At 39.8% G+C, this 27,077-nt stretch overlaps 3 protein-coding genes across 4 annotated transcripts in view; 1 reads left to right on the forward strand and 2 right to left on the reverse strand.

Moving 5' to 3' along the window:
* tdrd9 (tudor domain containing 9) overlaps positions 1-14,721 on the reverse strand; it is a 22,097-nt gene extending 7,376 nt beyond the window's left edge. Inside the window, exons 1-23 of the mRNA XM_035673844.1 lie at positions 14,510-14,721; positions 9,215-9,297; positions 9,011-9,078; positions 8,304-8,525; positions 6,586-6,708; positions 6,195-6,275; positions 5,948-6,112; positions 5,751-5,854; positions 5,542-5,667; positions 5,260-5,344; positions 5,113-5,170; positions 4,911-5,015; positions 4,728-4,825; positions 4,501-4,632; positions 3,506-3,668; positions 3,274-3,337; positions 2,716-2,779; positions 2,561-2,605; positions 2,072-2,125; positions 1,554-1,670; positions 1,275-1,382; positions 1,009-1,109; positions 712-882 (exon numbers count right to left, since the gene is read on the reverse strand). Of these exons, the coding sequence (XP_035529737.1) occupies positions 712-882; positions 1,009-1,109; positions 1,275-1,382; positions 1,554-1,670; positions 2,072-2,125; positions 2,561-2,605; positions 2,716-2,779; positions 3,274-3,337; positions 3,506-3,668; positions 4,501-4,632; positions 4,728-4,825; positions 4,911-5,015; positions 5,113-5,170; positions 5,260-5,344; positions 5,542-5,667; positions 5,751-5,854; positions 5,948-6,112; positions 6,195-6,275; positions 6,586-6,708; positions 8,304-8,525; positions 9,011-9,078; positions 9,215-9,297; positions 14,510-14,637 (2,465 nt within the window). The 5' untranslated portion in view covers positions 14,638-14,721. The remainder of the gene's footprint in view (positions 1-711; positions 883-1,008; positions 1,110-1,274; positions 1,383-1,553; positions 1,671-2,071; positions 2,126-2,560; positions 2,606-2,715; positions 2,780-3,273; positions 3,338-3,505; positions 3,669-4,500; positions 4,633-4,727; positions 4,826-4,910; positions 5,016-5,112; positions 5,171-5,259; positions 5,345-5,541; positions 5,668-5,750; positions 5,855-5,947; positions 6,113-6,194; positions 6,276-6,585; positions 6,709-8,303; positions 8,526-9,010; positions 9,079-9,214; positions 9,298-14,509) is intronic.
* Positions 11,901-13,222, forward strand: rd3l (retinal degeneration 3 like). The gene is made up of 2 exons (XM_035673850.1): positions 11,901-12,214; positions 12,856-13,222. The coding sequence occupies exons 1-2, from the start codon at positions 11,901-11,903 to the stop codon at positions 13,220-13,222; spliced, it is 681 nt and encodes a 226-aa protein (XP_035529743.1).
* Positions 14,722-15,247: 526 nt separating the features above from the next.
* Positions 15,248-26,231, reverse strand: kif15 (kinesin family member 15). 2 transcript variants are annotated; one of them, XM_035673293.1, is made up of 36 exons: positions 26,121-26,231; positions 25,770-25,800; positions 25,231-25,417; positions 24,936-25,012; positions 24,787-24,824; positions 24,598-24,695; positions 24,326-24,505; positions 23,902-24,111; positions 23,684-23,809; positions 23,435-23,557; positions 23,174-23,321; positions 22,920-23,011; positions 22,603-22,812; positions 22,149-22,326; positions 21,912-22,053; positions 21,163-21,304; positions 20,864-21,031; positions 20,645-20,773; positions 20,385-20,490; positions 20,089-20,254; positions 19,855-20,005; positions 19,676-19,761; positions 19,484-19,562; positions 19,291-19,377; positions 19,091-19,195; positions 18,807-18,929; positions 18,513-18,659; positions 18,328-18,423; positions 18,013-18,177; positions 17,766-17,860; positions 17,594-17,660; positions 17,478-17,515; positions 17,246-17,378; positions 16,861-16,899; positions 16,045-16,176; positions 15,248-15,945 (listed from the first exon to the last, which is right to left on the reverse strand). In XM_035673293.1, the coding sequence occupies exons 1-36, from the start codon at positions 26,170-26,172 to the stop codon at positions 15,871-15,873; spliced, it is 4,221 nt and encodes a 1,406-aa protein (XP_035529186.1). In that variant the 5' UTR covers positions 26,173-26,231; the 3' UTR covers positions 15,248-15,870. The 2 variants fall into 2 exon arrangements, with proteins under 2 accessions (XP_035529186.1, XP_035529187.1); XM_035673294.1 differs by lacking the exon at positions 16,861-16,899.
* Positions 26,232-27,077: the final 846 nt, after the last annotated feature.

The following is a 27,077-nucleotide window of genomic DNA, read 5'->3' on the forward strand; positions in this document are numbered from 1 at the left end:
TTCTTAACAATACCCAGCCCTAATGCAAACATTAAAGTTTTGTCAGATTTTTACTGATCACAGCAATCAATGCAATGATTTTCCAAGTAGAGAGTTTTGCTAACAGATAAAGTACTTTAGCAGGGTAGATGCTGGTTAATGTGAGGGCCTAAATCCTGTTCCTTTGGTTTAGGTGGCGCATTAAAAACGTATGCCAAATAAATAAAATCTACTTGAGTTTATCAAAACATGTATTTTTTAAGTTTGAGGCAGGAGGAAATATCACTGTCAAAGGGAAAGTAATCAATGAGAACAGCCTGTGAGCTGTATTATCATTGGACATCTAATGTTGTGCAATGTCACCCCATCTCCAACCCCCAGAGGGAGGTGGGAAGAAGCTGGTGCTGTCTCTCACTAAAACCTCCCCTCTCTGACTCCAAGTGAGAGCTGGAGAGAGTCATGCAGAGTGCGAGGATGTCAAATTACATTAAGGCTCAGTGCAAGGGCACTGACCAGTGCAGCCTGTGGTGCAGGGGGTTTCACTTTGCAAAAAGACGGTCAAGAACGGGACTTTTCAGCCAAAGACAAGCCACAGTCGAACCTTTGGGCTCCAATTGTTTTTTCTTTCTCATTGAGCAAACGTAATGCACATATTTTTTCATACAGCAACTGATTTCACTCAGATAGGGAAAGAACTAGTTTGTTTTCATAATGTGTGAATTAGAGCCTTACCGTGAATATTTCATGTGAGTTATTTTTCTGTTCCCAGCATGGAGTTCTATTTGTTCAATGGGGTAGACAGACATCTCCATGGGAGGACTCTGGTGTGACAGCAGGAGGGCAAGAGAGACCTCGGGCAGCACCCCGGAGTCTTGTGATGTCCTGTAGAACTCCACATATGCTCTGGACAAACATACATAAACATATACAAACAATTATATACAGGCAATTATGAGTATACACATTTCAGTGTTAAAATGGGTTAGGGTTGAGGGTTAAAGTAGATTTAAAAAAGATGTCCCTCAGTACCTGGAGCTCTCAAAGGAAATGGCTTTGACCTGTCCACACAGTCGAAACAGAGACTGTAACTGCTTGTAATACAGGAAACTGTATGGAGGGAGGTTCCTCACCTGAAAACAACACGTGGTCTGATGTTATTTTACAAAATTGCTACTTCCTATGTAACAAAGTCAAAGGTTATCCTAGCTGGGTTTTAATGGTCATTACACACCAGAAAAGTATTAAAAAAATAATAATAATAATGAGGTCAAACCATCCCACTATACCAACCATACCATCACTGTTGTTCTGGGGTTGAAGCCACTCAACTCTCTGGAGGCCAAGTCTTCATCTATATCTCCCTGGACAAAGTAGTTGGGGTAGTAGGCACCAGCAATGACCACCTAAGACAGAAAGAGGTGCAACCGAAAACAACATTTTTGTGTGTATGTTCAGCAGCTGAATATTTATTCACAATGATTACTGGATCTGAAGTGCACACTGCGAAACTTTACTTGGACCCGGGAGACCTTTTATGTAATATACATCCCACAACGTGCAGCACTGACTCTAACCTGCAGAATGAACTTCTGCCTGTGTGTGCTGGTGTAATCCGAGGGTTGTGGGTTCTCCGGCACATGCATGTTGAACTGAGACACGCGCTTCTTCAGGTCCTCGTACAGCTCTGCAACCTGGACAGTGAGTTACTGCTAATGAGGTCTGAACCACAATATTCAACAGCTCAATTTCAAAATATTAACTCATTGCAACTGTAAGTTGACATGTTTACAAATACATGAGAAAAGAGTTAACTGTGCACCAAAATGCTACAATCACCAACTAGCTAAAATCTGTCATAGAGTTTAAAGATCCATTAAAATATTTCAGGTTGGCTGCAAACCTGACATCAGTGTATTTACAGTCTGACTGTACCAAATTCACTAAATGCCTATGACTGTCAGTCACTCAACAGAAGTTCCATTCTTGGTAACATCTGGTGTTCACAGACAGACTAGGATGGGTGATGACAAAGACATCCTGCACTGTGGCTGGATGAACTCGTGCGACTCAGCTCTCTGCTTCATCTCTGTACCTCCCTGATCCTCTTGATCTGAATGAAGTTCTCTTTTCCCCAGTCAGACTCATCCTAAGTGGGGAAAGCAGTAAATGTAAATAAACCTCACACTTCAATAAAAAACACAGAAGAGGACATTCCAACATATACTTTAGTGAATACTTTCAATGGACAGGGAGACTTTTCTCCAGCGGAAGAAAGGAAGAGAAACTGAATAAACCATCTAAATAGGAACAACACTTCTACTTCCCTTGGTAACTGCTCTGTAAGCTATAGCGTTGTGCTATACTTCATTTACAGTGCTATTTTAATTCATTACTAATGGGACAGAGGAATGATGCATTCTTCAATGTCAAAATAATGTAAGATGAATAACCGCAGTGTGTGAAGAGGAGGCTCTAAACAACAGCAGTAGCAGACTATTCATATTTACAATCTGAAAAAATAAAATCAGCATAGCTTTTATGTGTGTAAGTGAGCTCATGTTTGGTTGTTGTTCTTACTCACCTTTGGGTGTCTCAGTTGTCCTTTCTTTTTGGACGAGTGCCATGCCTAACAGAAAGAGACAATAGGTTAGACTTTTAAAAACAACAGCCATAAGGCAAATATGCAAATCCATCAAACACCACAACTAGCTATTGACTTGGCATCAAACACATTACCTTGTAGGCATTGACAAAAGCTATGGAATCACTTGGTGTGCCACGAGCAAAGGCCAACTTGCTCCTGGAATGACAAATATTATTCAGTACACAGACAAAAAACATACAATACACTGAACCAATATCTGTTTCTGGCCACGAAGTAGTAGTTGGGCCTTGTAGGCATATACATTGACACTGCTGGAAAAAAATAAATACAATTGTGCTCTGAATATTTTATGGGATTTAAGGAGAACATTGCACGGATAGCTGGACATGCTATGCTTTAAATGACCACCCATTTTTGACATTTCAGTGTTTTGTATGTCCACAAAAAAGGAATTGTGTTTGTTGAGTGTGTCTTTTCTACTGCAGGGTATCTCATTAGCCACAAAACACTTTCATGGAACTAAAGTGTAAAAGTGAGTCAATAGTCAGCAGAGTCATCTGGACTATAACTGGAGTTATATGACAATATAATGTCTGAAATATCTTGTGTTATTTCAGTTGGACACAAAAATTATCTACCCTGACAGCCTGACAGTGTGTGAATCAGTGCAGCTGCTGGATGTGACTCACCTGTGGCCTGCAAGTTGCTGCATGGTTGGTATGGCGAAGAAACTCTTCAGAGAGTGCGAAGCAGCTGGGGACAAGAGAGGATGTTATGGTACTTTATAAAAACATATTACATGCACACAAACATTTCCAACAGTGCAGTAATGACAGATTTTTGACCAGTTGTCTCTACAACTATAAACACATGCATATTCAGTATCTGAGGTCCATTCCAGTACCGTCATGACAGACTAACCTATGATGAGGCACTCATCCAGGCAGCCAAAGATGTGTCCCAAGACAACCATCTTCCCCAGGTATAGGTCCACGGGTAAGTGGGCCAGCACTCGGCCCAGGAACGTTAGCTCGCCATCCTCATTTTGACCCCTGCCATCACTTTTCGCAGATAGCGCACCCATCTACAGAATGAAACATCAAGCTAGTGTCAAGAGGATTTTTTTATAGCCCCAATCAACACCTTAACCGACCTCTGAACAACAGTTTGACTGATCCTGATCCTGTTTAAGGATTTAGACATGAAAGTAGCTGATCCCTCTATGCCAACATTGAATTTATAAGCCAAAATTCAATATATCAAGTCAAACTTACTGTTCCTCTGGACAAAGATATCCTGTAGTTTTGAGAATTCATTGAAAATTGTACTATATTGATCACACTTCATGGTTGTACATTGAGATCCTCAGACAGAAACCTTTCAGCCGTTTTTAAATCAGAAATCAGAATAGCAGGCTAAATTTAGATTCATTAACATATTTAAAAAAAAACTCAAAACAAGTTTTATCTGCCTGTTATCTACTTTTCTGTCCTTGTCTTGTTATTGTCGTCTGTTTTGTAAATGTTTTCAGATTTCCTGGTTTTACTATTTTTTTGACAGCTGTATTATTATAAATAAATATGAGCATATTTTTGGTTCTATACCATTTATAGTTTTGAAAGATGATGTACTTACTGTATTTTGTGAGTGATAGAAAGAAACCAGAAATAACATACACTTGTTCCACTTTCTTTTCCCCACACAAACATATGACACAGCACTGCCCCTTTGTTACCCTCACCTAACAGTCGTGACGATGCCAACACTGGCTGACGCAAAGCTCCTGTCAGAGGTCTAATACTCTGTGACAGAGCTGGGTGGTCAGCTGCCCGCCCAAATACATCATTACAGCCAGACATTCAGACTAGACATTAATGGCTGTCTCAGATGAGAATCATCCATCTGCACTTATTTACCTCTTTGAGTTGAAGCACTGTCCTCACTATGTCACCGAGGTTTGGGGGTGAGAGGGCTGTGGAAAGGATGGAGCGGGGATCTCCCATGTCCAACAACTTCACCTTCAACATGATGGTGGCCAGCGGGGCAAGCTGAGAGGAAGGCAAACAGTATGCAATAGGTTCATTCTCGAATTAGGGCCAAAGCTGTATTAAAAAAAATTCTGGTTATCTGCACATTCTCTTACCAGCATCTCAGGGATCATGTACTCTGGGATTTCTTTCCTCCAGAAGTCTTTGGTAACAAGACGGTAACAGTAGCCCTTTGACACTCGACCTGCCCTACCTGACACCAAGAGTGGAGATAAGGATAATCGCACAGAAGTGAAAAGATACTTGTACTTTAGAGGTCAAGTTCTGTTATATTGTACCTCGACGCTGGTTGCAGTTGGTTTTGGATGCCCAGGTGAGACGCAGAGACTGATAGTTGGTATCTTGGTCACAGACCATGTGACGGGCCAGACAGAAGTCAATCACTGCAGCAAGGAAATAAGCACCAATACTGATTAAGATCCTATAAAAACAGCTACAAAAACAGGTAACATTAGGCTGAAAAAAAAATTAACCTCCCACCATATTTGACGTCTGGAACAGTCACCGAACTCTCAGCAATGTTGGTGGAAAGGATGACCTGTTAATATGAGGACACCATCAGTAATAGCAAGTAGAAAGAACACTTGTAAGACAGAATGAGATTTTTTTTACTAAGATAGTTTTTACCTTCCTGTATCCAGGGACAGGTAACAGAAACACACCGTTCTGCTCCTCCAGAGTAACAGTGGAGTGGAGAGGATAAACCTGCAGTCTGAACAACAGGAACACATCATCGTAATAGTAAATGTAAACATTCATTACAAGTCAAAAGTAATACAGGTTAACATGAACTACAGATTTCACAGACAATAATTCTGATTATTAGAAAGGAAAAGAGATGAAATAGACAATAGGTAGAAGGCAATATATACTAGCTATAAAGAAAGAAAGAGATCAAATAAAGTTCACCTTTTGTGGAACAGCTTGGCCAAGGCCTCCTGCATGTATCTTATCTCGTGTATACCAGGAAGGAAGACGAGCACACTGCCCCGCTCTGACGAAGTCCTGCCACCTCCTGTCTCTGCTATTCTGCTCCTACACAAACATACATAATCATTACTTTATCTGTCTGCTCATTTGGTAAATCAGTCAAATGTGCTAAAATATTAAGGCCCTACCTGGAATCTTTGCCCTCCATCTCATCAAAGCTCTGGATGAGACTGATGGCAAGATTGTACATCTCCACTGTGATGTGAGGGTCATCTATATGAGGCAACTCAACCTGATAAACACACACACACAAAATATACACATTAACTATGTGGCTTCAATACAAAGAAACAGTAGCATCAGCAAACATTTACTATCTAATTACCCTGCATGGAAACAGTCTGTGGAGGTCATCCAGATAAAACTCCTCAATGGCATAGGGCTCCCCCTCCACTTCAAACACATAGGCTGGGTTCATCTTGCCCCGAATTTGGGTGCCGAAGTACTCAGCAAACTGTCTGCAGTTAATGGTGGCTGACATAAGGATGATCTAAAAGAACAAAACAAAAACGTAGTTGAGAGACTGAGAGTTCAACTGATTTCTACAGATTTCTCCTTGATCTTGCAATTACCTTCACATAAGGAGAGTTGGAATGAAGAAGTTTTCTCAAAACCAGCAGGAGAAAGTCCATCTCCTCAGTGCGCTCATGAACCTTGGGCAAATGCAGAGTAGAAATTGTATAAAGAATCACCGATTAGATCATAGTACCAAATGAAACCTGAAACCCCTGCAGCATCATAATACTGATGGAACCACAGTAAAAACAAAAAACAATACACAATACAACAAACTACAACTAAATAAAAAGATAAACTGTAATTTAACAAGGCGTACATGAGTGATCTGCAATTTACCATTAACAAAAATATTATTTAAAACAAAACAAAAAACAGTTTATTTTAAGATTCCAGTTAACAAAGAAATGCACATAAAAATAATCTGCCATAATGTTGTTTATGCACCTCATCTACGAAAATGTGGGAGTACTCTGTGAGGCACTTGGATGAAACCAGTTTTTGCAGCAGCACTCCTGTAGTCATGTAAATCAGCCGGGTGTGCTCAGTTGCCATCTTCTCCAGTCCAACCTAAAACACAAATATACAAAGTTGTATTAGTAGATATGGTCAACAACACACAAACTATAAAATAACAGTTTCTGACACTCATGCTTTGGGGAATCTGACATTAGTTTGCATAATAAGGCATTTTAGGACATTTTAGGACATTTTAAACTAAAATTAGTGTGAGGCTGAGGCACAGCATAAATACATTTATAAATTGCACTGAAACTTTCAATTGACTTTTTACTGCACAACTGTCAAGTTGCTGCCACCAATGTTTTCTGAAATAGCCGGTCTAGTGAGGATGTCCCATCTGACCAATCAATGTAATTGTTAATGTGTTTTGTCATCAATTATTTTTCTAATATTTGTCAAACACTAAAGACAACTCTCCGCTCTCTACTCGGCACTCTACCTCTTACTGAGTGTACACTTACCGAATTCAAGCTTATCTCTTATACTGAACTTAGATCTTGTTAAACACACCTCATTCAAACAAAATAAAACTCACCAAACCGTCTTTATTAGTCTTTACACTGTTCCAACAATCACCAACTCTGGTGTCTAACCGCTTAGGCTCTAGATGGACAGGAATTAAAATAAAATATGTTGTCTCTTGTTTGTTGTTGTTTTACTCTACAAGAGGAAGAAAACTGAAACCATTTGAAAACATCAGCTCAGTGCAATGCCACACTATCTATGTCTATGTATCTTTGGTTTCCGTTGTATGGTCATAAATGTTTTTGGTGTTTTTGTAAAATTTTAATGTAATGCAGCACTACATACATCTCCAAACAACTCCCAACTTCCCATCCAAATATTTTGATATATATTTTCTAACAACAAATCAAGCCATTATTTTCTTCAATTTAAAAACACACACAGAAACACACAGTTCCTGTGAATAATGTTAGGTTCTACTGCCTCAGAGAGGCGAAGAGGAGAGGCCACAGCTTTCTTCCTCTTCTTTCTCCTTTTCCCATTGTCTTTAAAACAAATCTCTGCAATGCCAACAACTATTTCTGGTTACCAGTGACCTGTAATAAAATCCATTGCTACCCTTTGTTTGACCTCAGGGAGATTACTCAGATAACTCAAAAAAATCATTCACTGACTGCATGACTTTCACAAAAAGGGAAAGGGAACAAAGAAACAGACATATTTCAGATGGGCTTAAGACAAACATTAAAAAGCCTGTTTGAGGTACACACTAACTTGAGCATTTTATCTTTTACTAACATATCAGTGCTCCCACTGTCAGTGACATCATCCTTAACTCCAGAGGTCTGCACCAAGCGGAGGAGACAACAGTTATTATTAGATGTGCTGTTCCTGAGCTCTGTACAACACAGCCAGACATCCTGGCAACAACACACAAGAGCTTTTTAACACACACATACAAACAAGTTTCAGAAGAGATGCAAGTGTGTGTTTTTTGTGCCCAGGTCACCAAGGTCAAACACTACAGGTCAATCCAGTCACTACTGCCACATGACTTCTGTGTCACTCTCTTCTTTTTTCACCCTCTTCTTTTTTTATCATAAAATATAATCAGTATGCTCATGTATGTATCTGCATTGCACAGTTTAAGTAAATCAGATTCTTGTTGTTGCACTAACCTGATATCCCACCAGACTACCCAGGGTACACTTCCGCTGTCTGGCAACCCATCGGGCAATACTGGTGGCCCCAAGTTTGCGTGGTTGGGTGACCACAATGTTGCATAAGGCGTTTTTCTCATTGTAGTGGTCCAGAATGTACTGTGGCAGCTGCGTGGTCTTGCCACTGCCTGTGGCTCCTCGAATAATCACTACAGAGTTGTTTTCTATAAGAGAAATCAGCTGGAAGCAGGTGCGCACACACACACACACAAAACAAAAGTAGAACATGTGCACAGTTAAAACCCCATTTGGCCATTTGTTCCATATCACTGCAATAAAAAATAAATATTAAAATAAGTTATGAAATAGTAGAGCAGATGGATGTGCTAAGCTGATTTGTCACTGGAACTCCACACTTTATAATCGGCATTAAGAAAGTGCAGCTTAAATGAAAGCATGAGCTCCTGAAATATACACACACTACTCTTTATTAGTCAACACAAAATGTTAGAATTTAAAGTTAGCTCTTGTTCTGCAACATTTTCATCTTGGGCAAACAGTAAAAGCTTAAGTGCACCAGAGTCCTGAGGACATAATGGCAATTTTAGTAAAAACCCTAACATGTTCAAAAGAAAAAGTACGAGAATGAAGAAGAATGAGAGTGCACTTTCAGACCATCAGGCTTTGTGGATGGGTGTATATGGTGTATGTATGGTACATTGTACCTCCTTTCTGTTTTTGGTTATGGGCAAGTTGGGGTACTCATAGCTGGCAAGTGGAGGAGGGGCAATACCTAAGGATACAGAATCAAAGACACAAGAAACAATGTTAAACCCATAAAAGGCAGAAGGCATATTCCTGCATATCAGACTATGTAAGTAAGTATGATGTAGGATTAAAAAAAAGCTAACGCTAACTTTAATACTCACTCTCCGCAGGTTCTGGTTTTTGGAGCCACCCTCCATCAGCTTTCACTTTTTTCAGGCCGCCTTCATCAGGAACCTTTGGTGGGCTAAAATAAAATTAAAGCAATTTTAAGCAGTTTATAAATGTTGAAGCTCTATTGACCAATGAATTGCAATTACACCAAATCTTGCATAGTCTTACAGTAGCCTACCATGGACAAAAAGCCCTATGAGGCAAACTTAGGATTTTTGACTATATAAATAAAAATAATTTGACAAAAAATGTCTTACAGATGAATTTAAAATTTCCCCTCACATTACAAACATACTTCAATTACTTTCAAAGCCCATACAGCACCATCTATTTACTTTCCCTCTTGTACTCATATGTGATAGAGACAGTCCTTCTAGTCTAACCATAGTTCAGCTTACATCGGATAGTTTCATCTCAGAAAGCATAACTGACAAAATAGTCTCAAGGAGCATTTGGGTAAGAAAAATTAAATAAAATTAGAAAATACTGTTCATATACATACCATGTATTGGTAAGGACAGGCTTAAAGGACCAGTGTGTATGATTTAGTGGTATCTAGCAATATAGTTGCAGATTGCAACCATCTGAATAACCATATGCCTTCTTAGTGTGGAGCAGAAACTATGGTGGCCGCAAAACTCCCTGTGAAAGGTCCTATCTAAAGCCAGTGTTTGATACTGTAGAAACATGGTGGTTCAACACTGCCACTGTAAAAGAGGACCCGCTCCCTCTGTAGATTAAATTCATTCTAAAGGTAGCGGAAACACAATGCTTATTTTCAGGTGATTTAACACTAGTAAACGGTACCTATGGATATTACATTTCATTTCTGCCAATAGATCCTCCTAATAAATACATTCTGGAGCAGTTACAGATGCTATGTTTTATTTCTAAATGCAATAACACGTAGCACTGTCAATATGCTTTGTTAGATGTCACTTGCGTAGCTACGTCTGTGGAGGTTAATATTGGTACTGCAGCATTTAATGGTATTCATCAACATACCAACACATAGTGAAGATATGAAGGTGTTTTTATACTCATTTATAAACCCACTCATTTCTATCTTGCGTAAAACTGGGATTATTATTCAAACTGAAGTTCACAGTGGGTGAGCATACTGGAGGCTCTGCCCACATCATTACTTTGTACCATTTGAAACTTTGCTCCAAGTCTCTGCCTCCTCTTGTCTTTCCCCCTGGTCAGTTCCACACGGCCCGCAGCACTGTAGCCGGGAGAGCGTTCCCAGTTGTCTCTCCCTCTCTTAGTAAAGGGAGGATTTTATCGCAACAGCACAACCCCTGACAGTACTAAGAGGAGCTCAAACACAGCACACCCACAGCTCGTGCGCACACATGCACTCTCATCCTCTTCCTTTCTCTCCAATGCACACATTTCGTGCAAGCTACAAAGCAGCTGACCTTACAACAAAGCAGCACACTGCACAGAGGAGAGTGGGGTGAAAGGAGAGGAGAGGTGACAGCTCTTAGTCAGTTAGCAGTGTGTGACTAACTCTCCTGGAAAAAGTCTGCATGACAGGAGCAGTGGGAGGGATGATAAGAACAAGACAATAACTACAACACAAAAAGGAAAACCGCTTCCAATGAGCAGGACATTGGAGGATTGCTGCCAACAATCAAGTGTGCTCCTTTGATGGCATTTGACACCAAGGGATGTAGTCGACAGCAAGTGAAGGAATTGAGTTTACATGGACTAACCCATGGAGACAAGGAGCTGGAGGCTGGACTCTGTGAAAAGCTCATCTTTGCCCAATTTCTGAATATCTCACAAAAAAGCTGTGCAGTTTTCACCTGTAAGTACAGATCTTTCCTTTCAATTTTCAACCAGATGTTAGTGTGATATTTCCTTCCTGCACATGCTGGAAGACTCACAGTTGTTTAAGTTTTGATTTTTTGGAGCACTTGCTGTTTTGCAACCGTAAAATGTGTAAAGCCCCACATACAGCTTGTGTTCGTTAGGCTGACCTCTGACCCTGCAGGCTGTGTAATCCATCTGAATCCCAGGTGGAAGCTGTGTTGAATCTATCAGTCTGGAAAAAAAGCCAAACACACACACCTGGGACATCACCCTCATCAAGCCTGACTTGAACTGAAGGGAATCAGAGCACCCATCTGGCAGGGACCAGAGGTCAGCTTGGATAAGAGGTGATCATCTTTCATTGTCAACCTTAAAATGTGTATTATAGTAGACCTATATCGTTAGGGATACAATGAGAATCAACATCCTTCCTTAGAATTGAGGTTGTGAATTTTCTCACATATATCTTATTGTCGTCTTTGAAGGGGAAAATGTGACCCCGTTTTCAGGACAAGTACAAGATTTGATTAAGAATAGGGTAAGAAACATTTATTTAGTAGTTTAGTATTAATCACAAGCAGTCATTTATTGTTGACTTGACTCATTTTATCTTCAGATTACTTTTCCATTTCTTTCTCTCTCATGTTAGATCTTTTTACTTTTGCTTCATCTGCCTTTGTGAAGTTTGTCACGTGATCTAATGTGGCCTTGTCATTGGATCAGGTGGTTTTAAGCAACATATATTCCAGCATATTCAACTGCATTAAAAAACCTGCTGGGGCAAACTCATGGCCTTACAATCTAGAATAAAAAATGATACTTGTCTCTTCAGTTTTGCAGGACTGTGCTGTGACTGCCATGCCCCTGTTCAGCTGGATGAAATGGTCCCATGAATCAAAAGTGCAGGCTCAGGATGAAGCAGCACCTCTGAAGACCTCGGGTGTCATACCCAGTTGCATGTTGATCAAAGAGCTCCTGTGGCATGTGGAGGAACGTGAGCGGCTGGCGAGGGAGCTGGAGCGGGAGCACAGGCTGGCCCACAGCACCCTGGGTCTCCACTGGTTTCAGAAGTACCCCAGGTTACGGACCCTCATCCCCACATCAGAGCTACACCAGCTGGAGTTCCTGTGCGCCCAGATCCCACCCATCCACGCAGCCACCGTGCTCTCCAGGTGTTTGGTAGCGGCCATGCCGTGCTCCATCCTCACATTAGTATGCTGTCAACAGTGGCTAGCTGCTCCTGCATCAACACAAGGCCTGACAGCAGGCAAAGCAGAAAAGACCCAAAGGGAAAGGGAGGCAGGGCGAGCTGCCAAGAAAGCCATTATGTGTTACTGTCACAAAGGCAGGCAATATAGTGTGAACATGTGAAGGTGAAGGATGCCCTGTAAGGCTAAATGAAGCTAGACTGCGGGGGTTTCCACTCATCGTCTCTATGTTAGCCATAATGATATAAAAACAGGCTGATAAGTTGTTCTACATGGTTGAGCACTGACCTACTTACTTATTTGCCATATAACTCACTACTGGGTCACTACTGTGTGCTTACATAACCACATTACCAAAGAATAACACATTTAGTAAGAAACGTGTTATGTTTGTACCATTTCCAAATAAACGGTGCCGCTGTCCCAGATATGTCATTCTAGAAACTATGAGGCTCAACAGCTGAAGGAACATCCAGGTCTTACATTTATTTTGCTGAATTATAACAGTACCAGTTGAAAATGTGGGATGCCGACACAGTGTTGTTGAAAATGCTTGCTACTTCCACTAGTGTTAAATTAACTCTGTTACTTGCATCCTTCCATAGGTTTCGTGAGGTGCTTGCCACTAACAACATAAGGCCCTGGGAGCTGGCGTCTGTCTTCAAGCAAGTGCTGAGGGACTTCCTGAGTGAAAAGGAATACGATGAAGAGGACGACCTCTGTGTGCAGCCGGCACAGCTCCGACCAATGGAGGCTTGGACCAGCCGCTACAAAATGAAGCAGGGCTTTGTCACACCCACCGTCCCCAACTGTGGCGACCACCCAAGGGAGGAGATCCCAACAATCTCCGGATATGTGGACCGGGCCATGCGGCATTCCGGTTCGCTCATAGGGTTCAACAGGGACTGGGACCTTCCATACTACTATCCAGCTCCTCTCAGGCCCACGGGGGCATACAGCACCACACTGTGAGACGACACACTGTTCAAAATGTCTGAGGCCCTGTGTTTAACACCAGGAGAAACAGTTATCACATCCTCAGCAACAAGACGAGATGCAAAAACCTGATTATTTGTATTAGTTGTAAATATATCATAGCTTGTGAGCAAAAAATGTGAAGACAGCATTAGGCTAGGTGGACAATGTATTCAACTGTTTCATTTAAAACAACTAGTTTGTCACCTGCTCTTGCTAATCCCTTCCTGATGGACTGTTTTTATGTAGATTTTGTTTGGTTGGGCATGTAATTTCAATGGTTTACTGTCAGATAGTGAGTGTTATGTCACAAGGCCACAGGATGTGAATACATACGTGATCTGGACCATTTGGTCCCAGGCCTTTGTGGTATGTGAGTCTTTAAAGTGAAGCAATGTCTACTTGTGACTGTTTTTCACAGGCTGAAAATGTCTTTTTTTAGATTACTAAACAACGTAAGACTATAAAGTCAAATAAAAAAATAATAAAAGGAGCAAAGATCATAGGAAACTCAACTAAAACATAAACGTAGAATTTATGTAATTGTTTTTTTGTCTCATCTCCTGACTTGTTAATCAACCTGTGACCCCCAGGTTTGGAGCCACTGAACTCTTAGCTAACAAAGAGCAGTAAGCAACAGTTTAATACCTTTGGCAGATTGTGAAGATTTAAGGAAAGTTTGGTTACACTGAGGTCATGTTTGAACTACCTGGGAATGTGACATTTTATGGTTGCTAAAAATTATACATGGAGGATATTTAAACAGACCCATTAACCCACTTAATTAAAAAATATATATTCCTGGCAGCATTGCAAAGTCTTGAAAAATAACGGGAAAAATTCAGAAAATAATAATTTTTGGTCTGTGTTCAGAATTTTATGAGGGAGGCAGAAGAGGTCAGCATTTCTTAAACCTGGAATATTAATAATGCAACACACACACATAAATCTTACCTCAGAATTTCACAACAAAGTTGATATTTAACATAACTTTAAATTATTTTGGAAACCTCATTCACACTTAAAATGTGTCCATACACCCTCAGCTTTCTTCTATTACTGTGACAACACTAGCTCACCTCAACCACTACGTTTAGACTGATGCACTTAATTAACCTTAAGTACCAAAAGCTCAATCACCTCAATGTGCTCTTATACTTTTGCAAAAAAAACAACATTAAGAAATAAATAAAGTGCAATGGGTCCCACCATAAAAGCAGTGACACCTGTTAGCTTCTAGCTGGTGTCTAACTCGAAGCTAACGTTACCGTCAATTTATTTCACCTGGTTTCCTTCGACGACGCTTCGTCCAATTTTCTCTCCGCCGCTTCTTCTGTGAGTTTAACGTTAGCAAACGTCGTCCCCGAGATGAACCAATCCGAAATTTGCTCTGCGGTGAACACTTTCTTCATCTTGCAGGTGTTCACAGTCACTGCATTTTAAGTGTCTGTCCTTCAAACTCAACGCGAGCCAGGAGAGTGAAGCGTGTGAGGCCAGTGAGGACTGCGCTCTACATCGCCCCCTGGAGGCTGGACTGGGAACCACAAAACTGAAGACTGAAGACTTCTGCGTTTATACAGCACATTTATTATAGAATATTATAGAAATATTCAAATTATTTACCTAGGAAAAAGTTACAATAGCACACTACAAAAATATAGAAGTAAAAGCCTTGCATTCAAAAGTTTACTGAAGTATAGAACAGAATTAGAAGTAATAAAAGTGAACATACTCGTGCAAAATGGCCCTTATCTGTTTTATATATCATTTAACTCTAAATGTAAATTTTAACTCTTAGTGATTTATATAGTTTTGGGCAGTTTTAGCTATAACAATGCATTATGTTACATTTCTATGTAAAGTACAGTACTTATGTAGTAAGAGGTACATGCACTTTCCATAACTGATACCACATGCATGTAACGTGTCATATTCTAGTATTAGAAAGTCAAAGGCTACTCGTCTTCAACTTTTGATTTACCACTATTAAATATCCAAACACCTGAATCACATACGTTTTTGTGATGAAATAGTTTATTTTTACAGTCCCATCACACAACATGAAGAGAGACATTAAAAGTTACTAGAGGTAAAAAGAATAATAAAAATGACATTATTTTCATTATGCTAAAAAAGACATATACCCCAGTATGATGGGAAAAATACAACAAATCATATGCCATGGATAGATTTCAGATGATCAGTCAACAATCACAGCACCAGACATATCACCTAAAACACAGTTTTCACATTAAGGTATTATTCAGCTTTATTGTCATTTCAATGTGGTCTGAGAACAATGTGACTAGGTGTACTAATGTACACCCAGAGCAAACTAACAAGAAAAGATGACTAATGGAAGTTGTCACAGCTGGTTTGGCCATGCTGCTGTAATAGCAGAGGTAAAGGTACAGTAAGCCTCCATGTAAAAAACTGTAGGAGGTGTTATAATATAAGCAAAATCATTACAGCCCATTCCCTGAATGAAAAAAGAACAAAACAACATGAATCACAATGCCTTTGTACTTGAAACCATTAAAAGAGTTAACCAAATTAATAGCATTAAGTAAAAGTATAAAATAAAAACAGTTTTACTGGGAAAGATGCAAGTTCACCTTCATTCAAAAGATTTTACACCTTAAGATTTAAGTCATCTCCAGTGGCGGACATCCAATGTGGTCTCGCATTAAGCCCATCTCCGTTCTGAGCTTTTCATTTTCCTTTTACAACAAAATAAAAAGTTGATTGACATGATGCGTTTACAGTATTCACAAGACCAAAACAAAACATCCTTTAATGATAGCAGAAATGTTACTTACCTCTTGAAGTTTGGTGTTTTCCTTTTTCAGCTTCACCAGATATTCAATCCTCTGTTTGTGGTTCTTATGCCCCACAAGTTTGCCATTCTCCTCAGACAGCTGAATGTTCTGCTTACGGAGAACCTCGTTCTCCTGTAAGAACGATAAATATATATTAGTACTCAGAGCCAAAAGGCAACAATTTTGATAATGGATCAATCATTTATGTCACAGACACTGTCTTGTTTCAATTTTTCCAATGAGAGAATTTGCAGCTTTTCTCTTTTTATATTAGTTTAAACCGTCGGTCACACAGCAAGACATTGCAACAAGCCTCTTTTATATATATTTTTTTTTGGAGGGACCTTTTCCTTTATCCGATAGGATAGCTCAAGATAAACCATAAAGGGGGAGAAAATGAAAAAAATTCCATTTAGCTGCTTCAGTTTCAGGGTCCTAGTGTTTATGCTGGCTCACTGTCACAGCTTACTGGGACACAAACAGAGCCATCATTAAAGGCATTCCTAAGAAACAACGTATAGACCCATACAAACATAATACCTCTCAATCATCCCTTATGACCCACTACAAGTGTGTGGCCCTGCAACCCTCTCCCTGCAGTTCTCAGGTCTGTCTGTTTGACCGAGGGCAGACATGGTGAAGCTGCACTTTGAATTGAATTTACACAAAATCCAGAAATATGGCACCTTCCTGCAGAATTTAAACAATGTAAAATAATGTTTTATTTATCTGATTTACTGCTTTGTTCTCGCTAACGTCGCTCCCTCTCCTCGTTCATTTTCTATGTATTTCGACCAAAGGTGCTCTCTGGCTCACCTGTGCTTGGGGAAGAGGGGTCAACTTTGAATGGTGCATCTACAAACAGCAACAGACAAATCTTGCATAATATGGCTTTAATGTCATTAATAGCACGTTGGAGTTTCCTACTATATAAGTGGTCAAAATGGCTGTAAAAAAAAAGGCCTCAAGATCAACTTGTGTTTGAGGAAAAATATTACATTGTGCCACCGTAATCAGAGAGAAATATCATTAACCAACCCCAAACCCTTATTCCCAGTCTTCCTCTTGAGAATGTGAATATGCATACTAAATGTCAGCTACTGACAATGTTGCCTGGAGTACATTTCATCATACTTGAAAGCTACATCATCCCAAAATGTTTCCTTGACTCAAAGATGTACTAATGTAGTCCAGTTCTGACCTGGAGCAGTTTCTCCTCATCCTGTATCCGGTGGTTCAGCTCCCTCAACTCTAGACAGCGGTTCCTCAGCTCATTGGTCAGCTCCTGAACACAGGTTTGAGACTGGGACACCATCGACTCCTGCGCCTGCAGTCTAATGCACAGCAAAAAAACAAAAAATAAAAGACAAGCTTGTCAAATCTCAAGCATTAATTAAGAATCGGTATAGCGTACAATAACGAACGGTGCTTACCTTTTTTGGGTGTCGGACAGCTTCTGCATGACTTTGCTCTATTAACAAATGAGAAACAAATAATTAATTGATTATCTAATAAAGAGAAAATAACCAGCAGATAAACAAATACAAACCTTCTCTGCTCTCTCCTCTTGTAGCTCTTTAAGTAAGGACTGCTTAAGGGCATCATTCAACTCCTCACTGAAAAGACAACATTATTAATTTCACTTACACCATCAACAGTGGATGATCAGATGCATTCAGGGCACTCGACTGCTTAATGACTGAATGAATAAACTTTATTACCCATTATTATTTCCATTCTGGGTCTGCTTGGTGTAAAACTGGTCAAGTAAAGCCTGGATCTCCATTCGGACCATCTCTTTCTCAGTCAGCTGCATCTGAAGACAGTGAAACCACAGTATCAATATTGATGAACTACAAAGTCCATTAAGACCTTAAACCTTTTTAAATTGTGTTGAGTCTAGAGGATAGTCTTTTAGTACAATGTTGAATGGCTATGGATTCATTTAACTATTGCACAAAGATATACCTTAAGCCTTTGGATCTCGTCGTTCTTGGCAGCCCTCTCCGCATTCAGCTCGCTCAAGAGAATCTCCATGGTCATCATGGAGGAGCGGCGATTCTCCAGCTCTCTCTCCTGGCTCTCTAGCACCTGGGTCAGATCCCTATTGAAGCTTCCTGGAGTGCAGGGTGTCTTTTACACAGAGAGAGAGAAAGAAAGAAAAAAAAAAAAAGATTAGTACATGTTGCATTTTCTGACAGCAAATCAAAAATATTAAACTGGCCACACATTTTATTTGTGAATGCAGAATTAAGGAACAAATAAACCTCAAACAAGTCTTACCCGAGGTAATGATTTAGGTGTAAATGTCGGCTCAACAAAAGGTTTGAAATTGCCATTTCGGATAGTTTTTTCAACAGCTTCTTGCTGTTGTTGCACCTGGTACAAGAGGAGTTTTGGTATTTAATAATCTTGATAAGATGTTACTGATACTGATTATTTTTCTCTGATAATAAAAACAACTTCACCTTCTGCTGTAGATTCTGTATCATGACGTCCTTCTTGGCTGTTTGCTCTTGAGATGCTTGGAGCAGGCTGTTCTGCTCATCTAAGACCTTAGTGAGTCTCTCAACCTCCTCAGTGGCATAAACAACCTCCTCCTGCAACACCTCCACCTGAGGACAGACGCACATTATCTATATTGTAGCTTCATTAATTAGCCTATTTTTTATTTACTATCTACAAAAACTGGTTAGAACATTAATCACTTGCAGTAAATCTACAAACATTCACACAAAATGTATGAACATGATCAAACTTGCCTCTATTTTGTTGGATGCTAAACACCGGTCCAAAGTTTCTTTCAGGTCACAGATTTCAGTCTGCAACTTAGAGTACTGCTCCCTGATATCCTCCCTTTCAAGGCAGGCAGTATTGTACTTGGCCTGGAAAAGCAATGACATAATTATTATGATGTCATTATTATTAATTATCTGACCAATTCAAACATTAAACCTATCTACAGCATGAACATGTAACTATAGCAAACAATTAAGTTATTTAAGACAAATACAATTGAGTTGAAATAAGAGGCGTAATAAAGTACTGTGATGTCTTTGATGTCTTCAGACAGGTGGGTAATGATCTGGTCCTTCTGGCTCAGCTCACAGCGGAGGTCTCTGGTTTGGTTAATCAGATCTAAAACAACGTCCTGTTAAAATACAAAGGCGGGATTCAGGAGGATAGATGACACACTGCATATTTGAAGGAATAAGAAATTCGAGAGAATTATTCACTCGGGCTTACTTTGTCCTGTTCAATCTTCTGCTCCAAGCCTTTTATCAGTTCATTGGCAGAGTTTAGATTTAGCTCAAGATCAACAATTTTGGATGCCTTCAAAACAAAAAATTGGACATCCGGGCTTAGTAACTGAGCTGTAATTACTGTTATGATAAATAGTTATAATTTTTAAAACATGCATACTGTTCTTGGGACTGACCTGTTGCTGATTTTGAACTGTCAGGTCTGAGACTTGTTTCTTAAGCTGTGTATTCTGCTCCACAACTTCAATAAGTTCTCTGAAGGCATACACCAAGATCACTCATGTTAATATAAGTTATTTTGAAAACCATAAACTATAAAACAAAACAAGGACAAAGCTATGAAAAAAGACTGGGAAAAAAAAACTCACTTTGATGTATTTTCTTTGTTTTCTCTTAACTGGGAGATCAGGGTGCTTGTGAGCTCCTGCTCAGTCTGTAAAGAATTATTCAATTCCTACAACAGAAAAAAATAATAATTTAAGAAAATTAGGAAATCACAGCCTACATTTCAGGATAAACAAATAGTTGAGTTTATGAGTTCACTAACCGTGAGCTGTGCTTTAAGTTTATCAATCTCCTGCTGCCTATCCAGCAGCTGTTGTCCTGCCTGATCAGCCTCAAACTTGGCCTCAGCTTGCAGCTGGTCAAATGAATCCTGCAGCGTCCGATGCTGCTCCAGAAGCTGCTCCCACTCGAGCCTGGGATGAAGACATGGTAGGTGTGGGCACATAAACATATCAGATCAAGAGTCACAATGCAGAGGTGTTAGATTCACACTTACTGGACTTTGTCAAGTTGAAGCTGTGTGCTGATGAGACTGTTGGAGAGCTCACTCATCTCTCTCTGCTGCTCACGCTGGCCGTCTCTTAGCTCGTTCTTCGCGGTGGCCAGCTCCTTATCGGACGACTGCAGCACCAGGCGTAGATCACAGATCTCACTCCTCAGCACTGACAGGAGGGGAAAGAAAGAGTCATCAACTTGGTACTCTTATCTCTACTTCCTTCTGACAGAACCATGAGCAAAAGTCCAGGCGCACAAACAGGTGATTAATACACAGGAGAAACTTAAGAACTTTACCTTCTGCAGTTTGCTGTTCAGACTGAAGGCTCTGTTGCAGCTCGCTGACAGTTTGTTGCAGGTTGTGCTGATCTTTGTTCTTGTAAGCTCGCTCAGTAGACAGCAGCTGCATCAGGTGCATCAACAACAATTAAGAAAACAGAATAGTTGAATTTAGGACATCATGTTTTTCCAATTTCAGCAGATCCAATTCTTTTTTTTACGTAACATTAAATTTAGACAAGACAAAACTGTAAATGAAGAACATGAGGAGATTCTACCTCATCCTTGTGGGCACATTCTTGTGATATCACAGCGATCTGCTCCTCAAGCTTGGCAATTTGCTGCAACAGCTTGCTGTTCTTTAGCTCCTCCTCATTCAGTTGTGTCTGGACACGACTAGTTTGCTCCTGATGATAAATTAGAGAATGTATGAGACAATGAGAGGACTTTATGTGTTTTTTAAAGACACATTTAAGGGATAATGCCCATTTCTGTACCTGCACTTGACGCAGTTCCTCAGTCAAGGCCATCTCGGTCATGTCTGAAGGAGGCTGCTCATCCCAAATGTCGTCTGCATTATCATCTGCCCCATTCAGGTGGTCCGGGCTAGAGAGAGGCACGACACGGGACCGCAAGTTGTATGCTTTGGTGGGCGTGGTGAGAATCTAATATAATAGATATTTGAAAGATAAAGACATTTGTTATAGAATCTGCAAGGCAATGAAAGTATATTGAATAAAGAGAGGTTACAGTTTTCCTCACAGAGATCTGAATACAAATTTCAACACTGACTCACCTTAATAGTTTCAACGTGAATTCTGTTCAGCTCACAGACCTCCTGTTTTTTGTAAGTGTTTGTGGCTTCCAAAATGTTTTCCAAATGCCTGTTGGACTTGTCAAGGTATCTTTTCTCAGACTCCAGCTGAGACATCTGTTTCCTAGAACACAAAGCACCATCCAAAGACCACATTAAGCCCTGCGAAACATACTTTATAAGTCTAAAAAGGCATTGCATAAAAAATGGCAACTTTAAGGTCACAATATAAATCCACCTTACAGTTATGAAATATGTATTATAATAGTCTAAGTAAAAACAGCTTCTTCCTGGAGCTAGTAATCAGAGATGTGCAGTAATATTTTAATGTATACAAATGTGGATTTAATAAGTAGGGGAAGATTGTAACATCATCAGATATATGGAACAGAAGGATACCGTTTTTCCAAATTAACAAGCCCAAATAGAAGTTAGGAAACTAAGATACTTTCTCTAATTATATGACTGCATAAAGTCTATTTGGCCTTATTTCACTGTACAGACGGCAGTTATTAACAAAAAAAAGAATGTGTCCATGAAAAGAGCCTGTACACTATGTGCTCACAAGTTTCCACTATTTACGGTTACTGGATTTCAGGATGGCAAAAGGTCTTGGCTTATTTTTCTAGCTTTTGGAGGGTTTTGTTCCCAAACATCTGCTAAGCTTTTTTGGATACTGCCCATGTGAATCTGGTTTAAGAGTGGTTTTCTTCATTAAATACCCTCCTTACTTGGTGACTTCTTTGTACTCCTCAAAGGCATGAAGGGCGGCTGCGAGGTCGGACTGTTTCTGAAGCAGCTGAGCCTTCAGCTTTTCAGTTGTAGCTGCCGAGACAGCGTCTGCAGTCACAGAGGTTGAAGAGGCTGCTGGAGCTGTGGAGCAACATGAGTTTAATGATATGTATAAAGATATAGGATATAATACATTTACTTGACCTTTTCTCTGATGAAGCTGATTATTATCTTACTCTCTGTGAGTCTTTCTGTCTCCACGGCCCTCTGGAAGGCCTCATCCAGCTCAGCAGCAACTGTGGCTGCAGCCTCTTCAGCTTTCACCACTGATTCAAGAGAACGGAGCTGACGGTTCTCTTGTCTGAGGCTGAAGTTCTCTGCTGCATATCGGGTCATCTTTGGGTGATGTTCAACCTAAAAGGTCAGAAAGGTTTACATAAAAAAGTGTGTCGAACACATTCAACTTTCTGGTAATCATTTCATGAAAAATAACTAAAACAGAGGATCTAAAGAACCCTGTTGTGCCTTTCAGAGTAAGGAGTCGGATTTTAGAGGAAATACATTTTGTCATTATAATTGTCCAGAGCGACTTTATAGGGCTAAAAAGGACACTGCAGAGTGTCCACACATTATAACATACTGTCATCAGCAGTGGGTTAGGCAGTGCTCAAATGGTATTAGATTTTGTACCTGATCTCTCAAGATCTTTATCTCTTCTTTCAGCTGGTCAATCAGAGCCTGAGACTCCTCGTCTGACAGTAATCCTTGTCCTTCCTTCAATTTTCTCTCAAGTCGAGATATGTGGTCCTCTCGAAACCTGACAATCATTCGGCTGGAATGGATGAACTTGTCTTTCTGGGTCCAGGCTTCCTCAAGCTGAGCCACCTTCTGGAGCAGCATCTGAGTGCAGTCAAACATTACTGTAAGTTTCCCTGTATCGAAATTATTTCCTCACAGCAACATCATTTTCAAAATTAAATGACAATGCAAAAAAACATTTTCCATACCCTTTTCTCCTCCTCTCGCTTCTTCCACAGACGAATAGCAGCCATAAACTTTGCTTTATATGAGACATTATGTTGAATTTCTTTGGATGGACCTGATGAGAAAAGCTGATTTACACTTTTGCAACATCCCAGAAAAAAATTGTATAAAAACATATAACCTTATATGTAATACCACAGCTTGAGTTACTGTATAGTCAAAGTGGTTACTTTAAGTCTGTTAAGATTAACATTACGTTAGATCCATGTATCATTACCTGTAGGGAGTTCAGGTCCACCTGGCGCTATATCTCTCCCATAGTCCACTGCTTGAGAAGCCAGTGCCTGTGAAAGCTGCTCCTTCAGCTTCTTCACCTCAGCTTGTAACTGCCTCACATTTCCCTGTGTGTCTTCATTGATAATGGCCTGTCAGAATAATTACACAAGGATGAGATTATAAGGTGCTCTGATTTTGAAATCACCAGAACTTAGTTAAGTCTGTTTCAACACAATTTAGAGTTAGGTTTGAAGACAGATACCTTATTCTTGATTAACTTTGCTCTCTGAGCAAACTGCAAGGTGGACAGCGTTTCTCCAAAACATTTTGAACCGGGGTGTACATTGGCTATGATGTAAGTCTTTGCGTTTCCTCCAAGAGAGTCCTGAAATAACAATGTAATTGCAGCAGTGCATATTATCTACTCAAATTCTGAATAACTGCAGGGGAGGTAACTCCCCACTGACACACAGCAACATTAACAGAATACATACTCCACCAAAACACTGACCCTTAGCAAGAAGGTGAGTTTAGAATCCCTGTAGCAGATGTGGCGGTTCTTCCCATTGGACACATCAACCAGTGCCATGATCACCTGACCAAGGCACATGAGGGAGCGATTGATACTGCTGGCCTCCTAAAAGAGAAGAAATGCAGAGAACAGCTTTTAGCAGCAGAAAAGATCATAAATGTAGTACCTCAGTATAAGACTGTATTCAACGAGCTCACCTTGAGTCTGGAGCCTTCTGTGTTTGTGTCTTTCTGCCTCTCAGAGCCTGCCAGATCGACCAGGTTCAGCTGCGACGTTCGGATGTTCACCACTTCATTGATGGACTCTTTGGACTCCAAAGTCATGGTGAACACAGCATGAGATCTAGAAGACTCACGGTTCATGGAGGTGGAGGCCACTCGTCGATTACGCCAGCCCATAGACAGAACCTAAGTGGTTTCAAACACAAATTCTGTAAACCTTATTTCATAGGATTTAATTAATTAATTATTTTTCACATTATGATGATGGAACTGTATACTAGATATATAGGAATATAGGTGTTTTATCCCCTCTAACTAGTCAGACAGGAGTGTTTTGTATCGTATGTATAATTTAAGTACAATAACCTTCTACGAGTCACAACAGTCAAGCAATATATACCTGGTAGGCTTCAGCTGCTGAGTTGACGAACTTCTCCACAGCTCCCTCAACAAATAAACCTTTCTTGATGTTCTCCCTGAGGAAAAGGCTGGCTGAGGCTGTGTCCAGAAGGTCATAAATTTGTTCATTGTATATCTCAATAAATGAACATTTGCAAAGGAAGCTCTTGGACTGGCCAGACTTTAAGGAAAAAGAATAAACAAAGCACCAAATTAATTACAAAACAAACATGAAATAGTGGTTCACCAACACCAACATATGTTAGAGCTCACCCTTTCCACTTCTCTGTTGATGAGAAAAAACAGGTACTCAAAACTTCGAGGAATAACTCCCCTCAGTTCATCCGTGAAGTTATCCAACTCAGATGGACCTAGAGCGAGAGAGGAAAAAAATGTGTTATTCTATTGCTAGATCTTAAAGAATTTGTACTACACAATGTAAACAATAAACTGAATTCTCACCAAGCATGGTGAAGGTTTTCCCTGAGCCTGTTTGTCCACTGCAGAAGCAAAAGAGGAATCAGAAAAGGAACTGAATGAGTGCAGCAGAGTGATTGTGCCATAAAATATTCTGAATTTACTGTAAATAAACATCATAAAAGACCACTTACTAGGCAAATATAGTTCCGTTATATCCATTCATGCAAGACTCAACAATATTCTTGGCCACACTGGAGAATACAGAGTCCTGTTGAAGAAGTGATGAAGTGATAAATATCTCTCTCTCTCTCTCTCAACACACCCACACACAACACCAACACACACACACACACACCGACCAGGACCAACTTTATGAGCTGTACAGGCTACATCCCCCGCTGACAACTCAGGTTTCTATTAACCATTCAAGCTATTTTTACCCATGCCAGTTGTATGTTGATAATACAATAACTGTGTGCTCCCAACCTGAGATGTGTCCATGTCAGCAACATGATCATAGGTGAAGGTTCGTGGTTCTGGTTTTGAGAGCAGACGGATGGTGTTGGATGAGGTGACTGTGAGACACATACTCTGATCTCCATCTGTGGTCAGCCCAGTACCCTGGGTCACAGGTCTCACTCGCACGAAAACCTTGATGCAATCGCTGTCACTGCTGTAGGACCAGAAATAAAACATTAGTAAAACAGTAAAAACATTAGCCTTAAAACATACAAACTGAACAGGTGATGTTGGGGAAAAAACATGTTGAAACCACGACAAGTTAGGTAAGTGTTACCACAGCTGGCCATCTTTATTCCAGTATAGCTGTTCTAATTGTACATCGACTATTAGGTGTACACAGTAAATCTACACCTAATAGTCAAAGTCACAATCGCTTTATTAATAAAGAAATAACCACACAGATAACTTACAGTACATATTTGGTATTAGCCCTGAACCAGGACCGTATAAGTTGTTGTTATTTGTTTGGACGACACAAGTAAAGAGCCATAAAGGAACATTACCTGACAGCAAGTTGGGATGAATCGGCAGAGCCTGTCAAAATTATAACATCGTTAATGGTTGTTTACCTGTTAGTTTCCCTCCCTAAAGCGGTGTATAAGTAGTGTAAATACCACGTTATGTTACGCTGCTATCATTAGTTTAGTCAGAAAACCTTTAACTGTTGCGTTGATAATGGGTAGATATCAGTTTATCTAACTTTAGTAACGTTAAATGTTAGCTGATCCCAAACAGGTTAACGTTAAGTGAAGTTAGCTCGCAAAGGAAACCTAACAACAGAGACTGTCAGCGGCAATAAGACCGTCTGTCTGCGGCATGTTCACACCGTAATAGTTTGATAAACGAATAAATACCTTTTCCACTGGAATTCATTGCTGACACAGAAATGTTTAAATGGTTCTTCATAGCAGAGGCAGAAAGAGGACGATACTGTTTACATCGCTCAAAATTGGCGGGTAGTGGGCTTCCTCTTCTTCTTCGTCTGATATCGGCCTCCAAACCAGCCGCCATACTGCCACCTGCTGTACCGGCGTGTACAGTACAACACCCTGACTTTACTAACAGTCCTGTATGTGGACCTGGATGTTAGAGACCTTATACTGTCAATTACCTTACTGTCGGTGAGCTTATATATACTGCATGTTAGAGACTCTATATGAAAACTGATATACAGTGTACCTTATATATCTGTCAATTACTTATATTACTGTCAATGTTACGAGATTTTCAATATAACTGTCAATTACTACATACACTTCATTACCTTATATTACTGTCATTACTTCTATATATACTGGTCAATGTTGAGACTTTATATTACTGTCAATACTTATATACACTGTCAAATCTATATATACTGTCAATTACCTATATCACTTCAATACAATATATATACTGTCATTACATATATATACGTGTCAATGTTAGAGACTTTAATATACTGTCAAATTACCTGTATATATACTGTCAATTTAGACTATATTATATGTCATTTACTTATTATACACTGCAATTACCTTACTAGATAGCTGTCAATTACTTATATTACTGCAGATCTATATATATGTCATGTTAGAATTTATATATACTTCAATTACTTATATCTTTCAGTGTTAGGCTTATTATATACGTCAATTATTTTATTTATTCATTACCTTAAATATACTGTCAATTACCTTACTGTAGTTAGAGACCTTATTACTTCAATTACTTATATATCTGTCAATACCTTATATATATGTCAGTGTTAGAGACCTTATACGTCAATTATTAGGCTTGATATACACTGTCATTACCTTATATATACTGTC

This window comes from Morone saxatilis, unplaced genomic scaffold (assembly GCF_004916995.1).
Source record: "Morone saxatilis isolate NCDOM2014 unplaced genomic scaffold, NCSU_SB_2.0 Contig3, whole genome shotgun sequence".
NCBI classification, from domain to species: Eukaryota; Metazoa; Chordata; class Actinopteri; family Moronidae; genus Morone; species Morone saxatilis.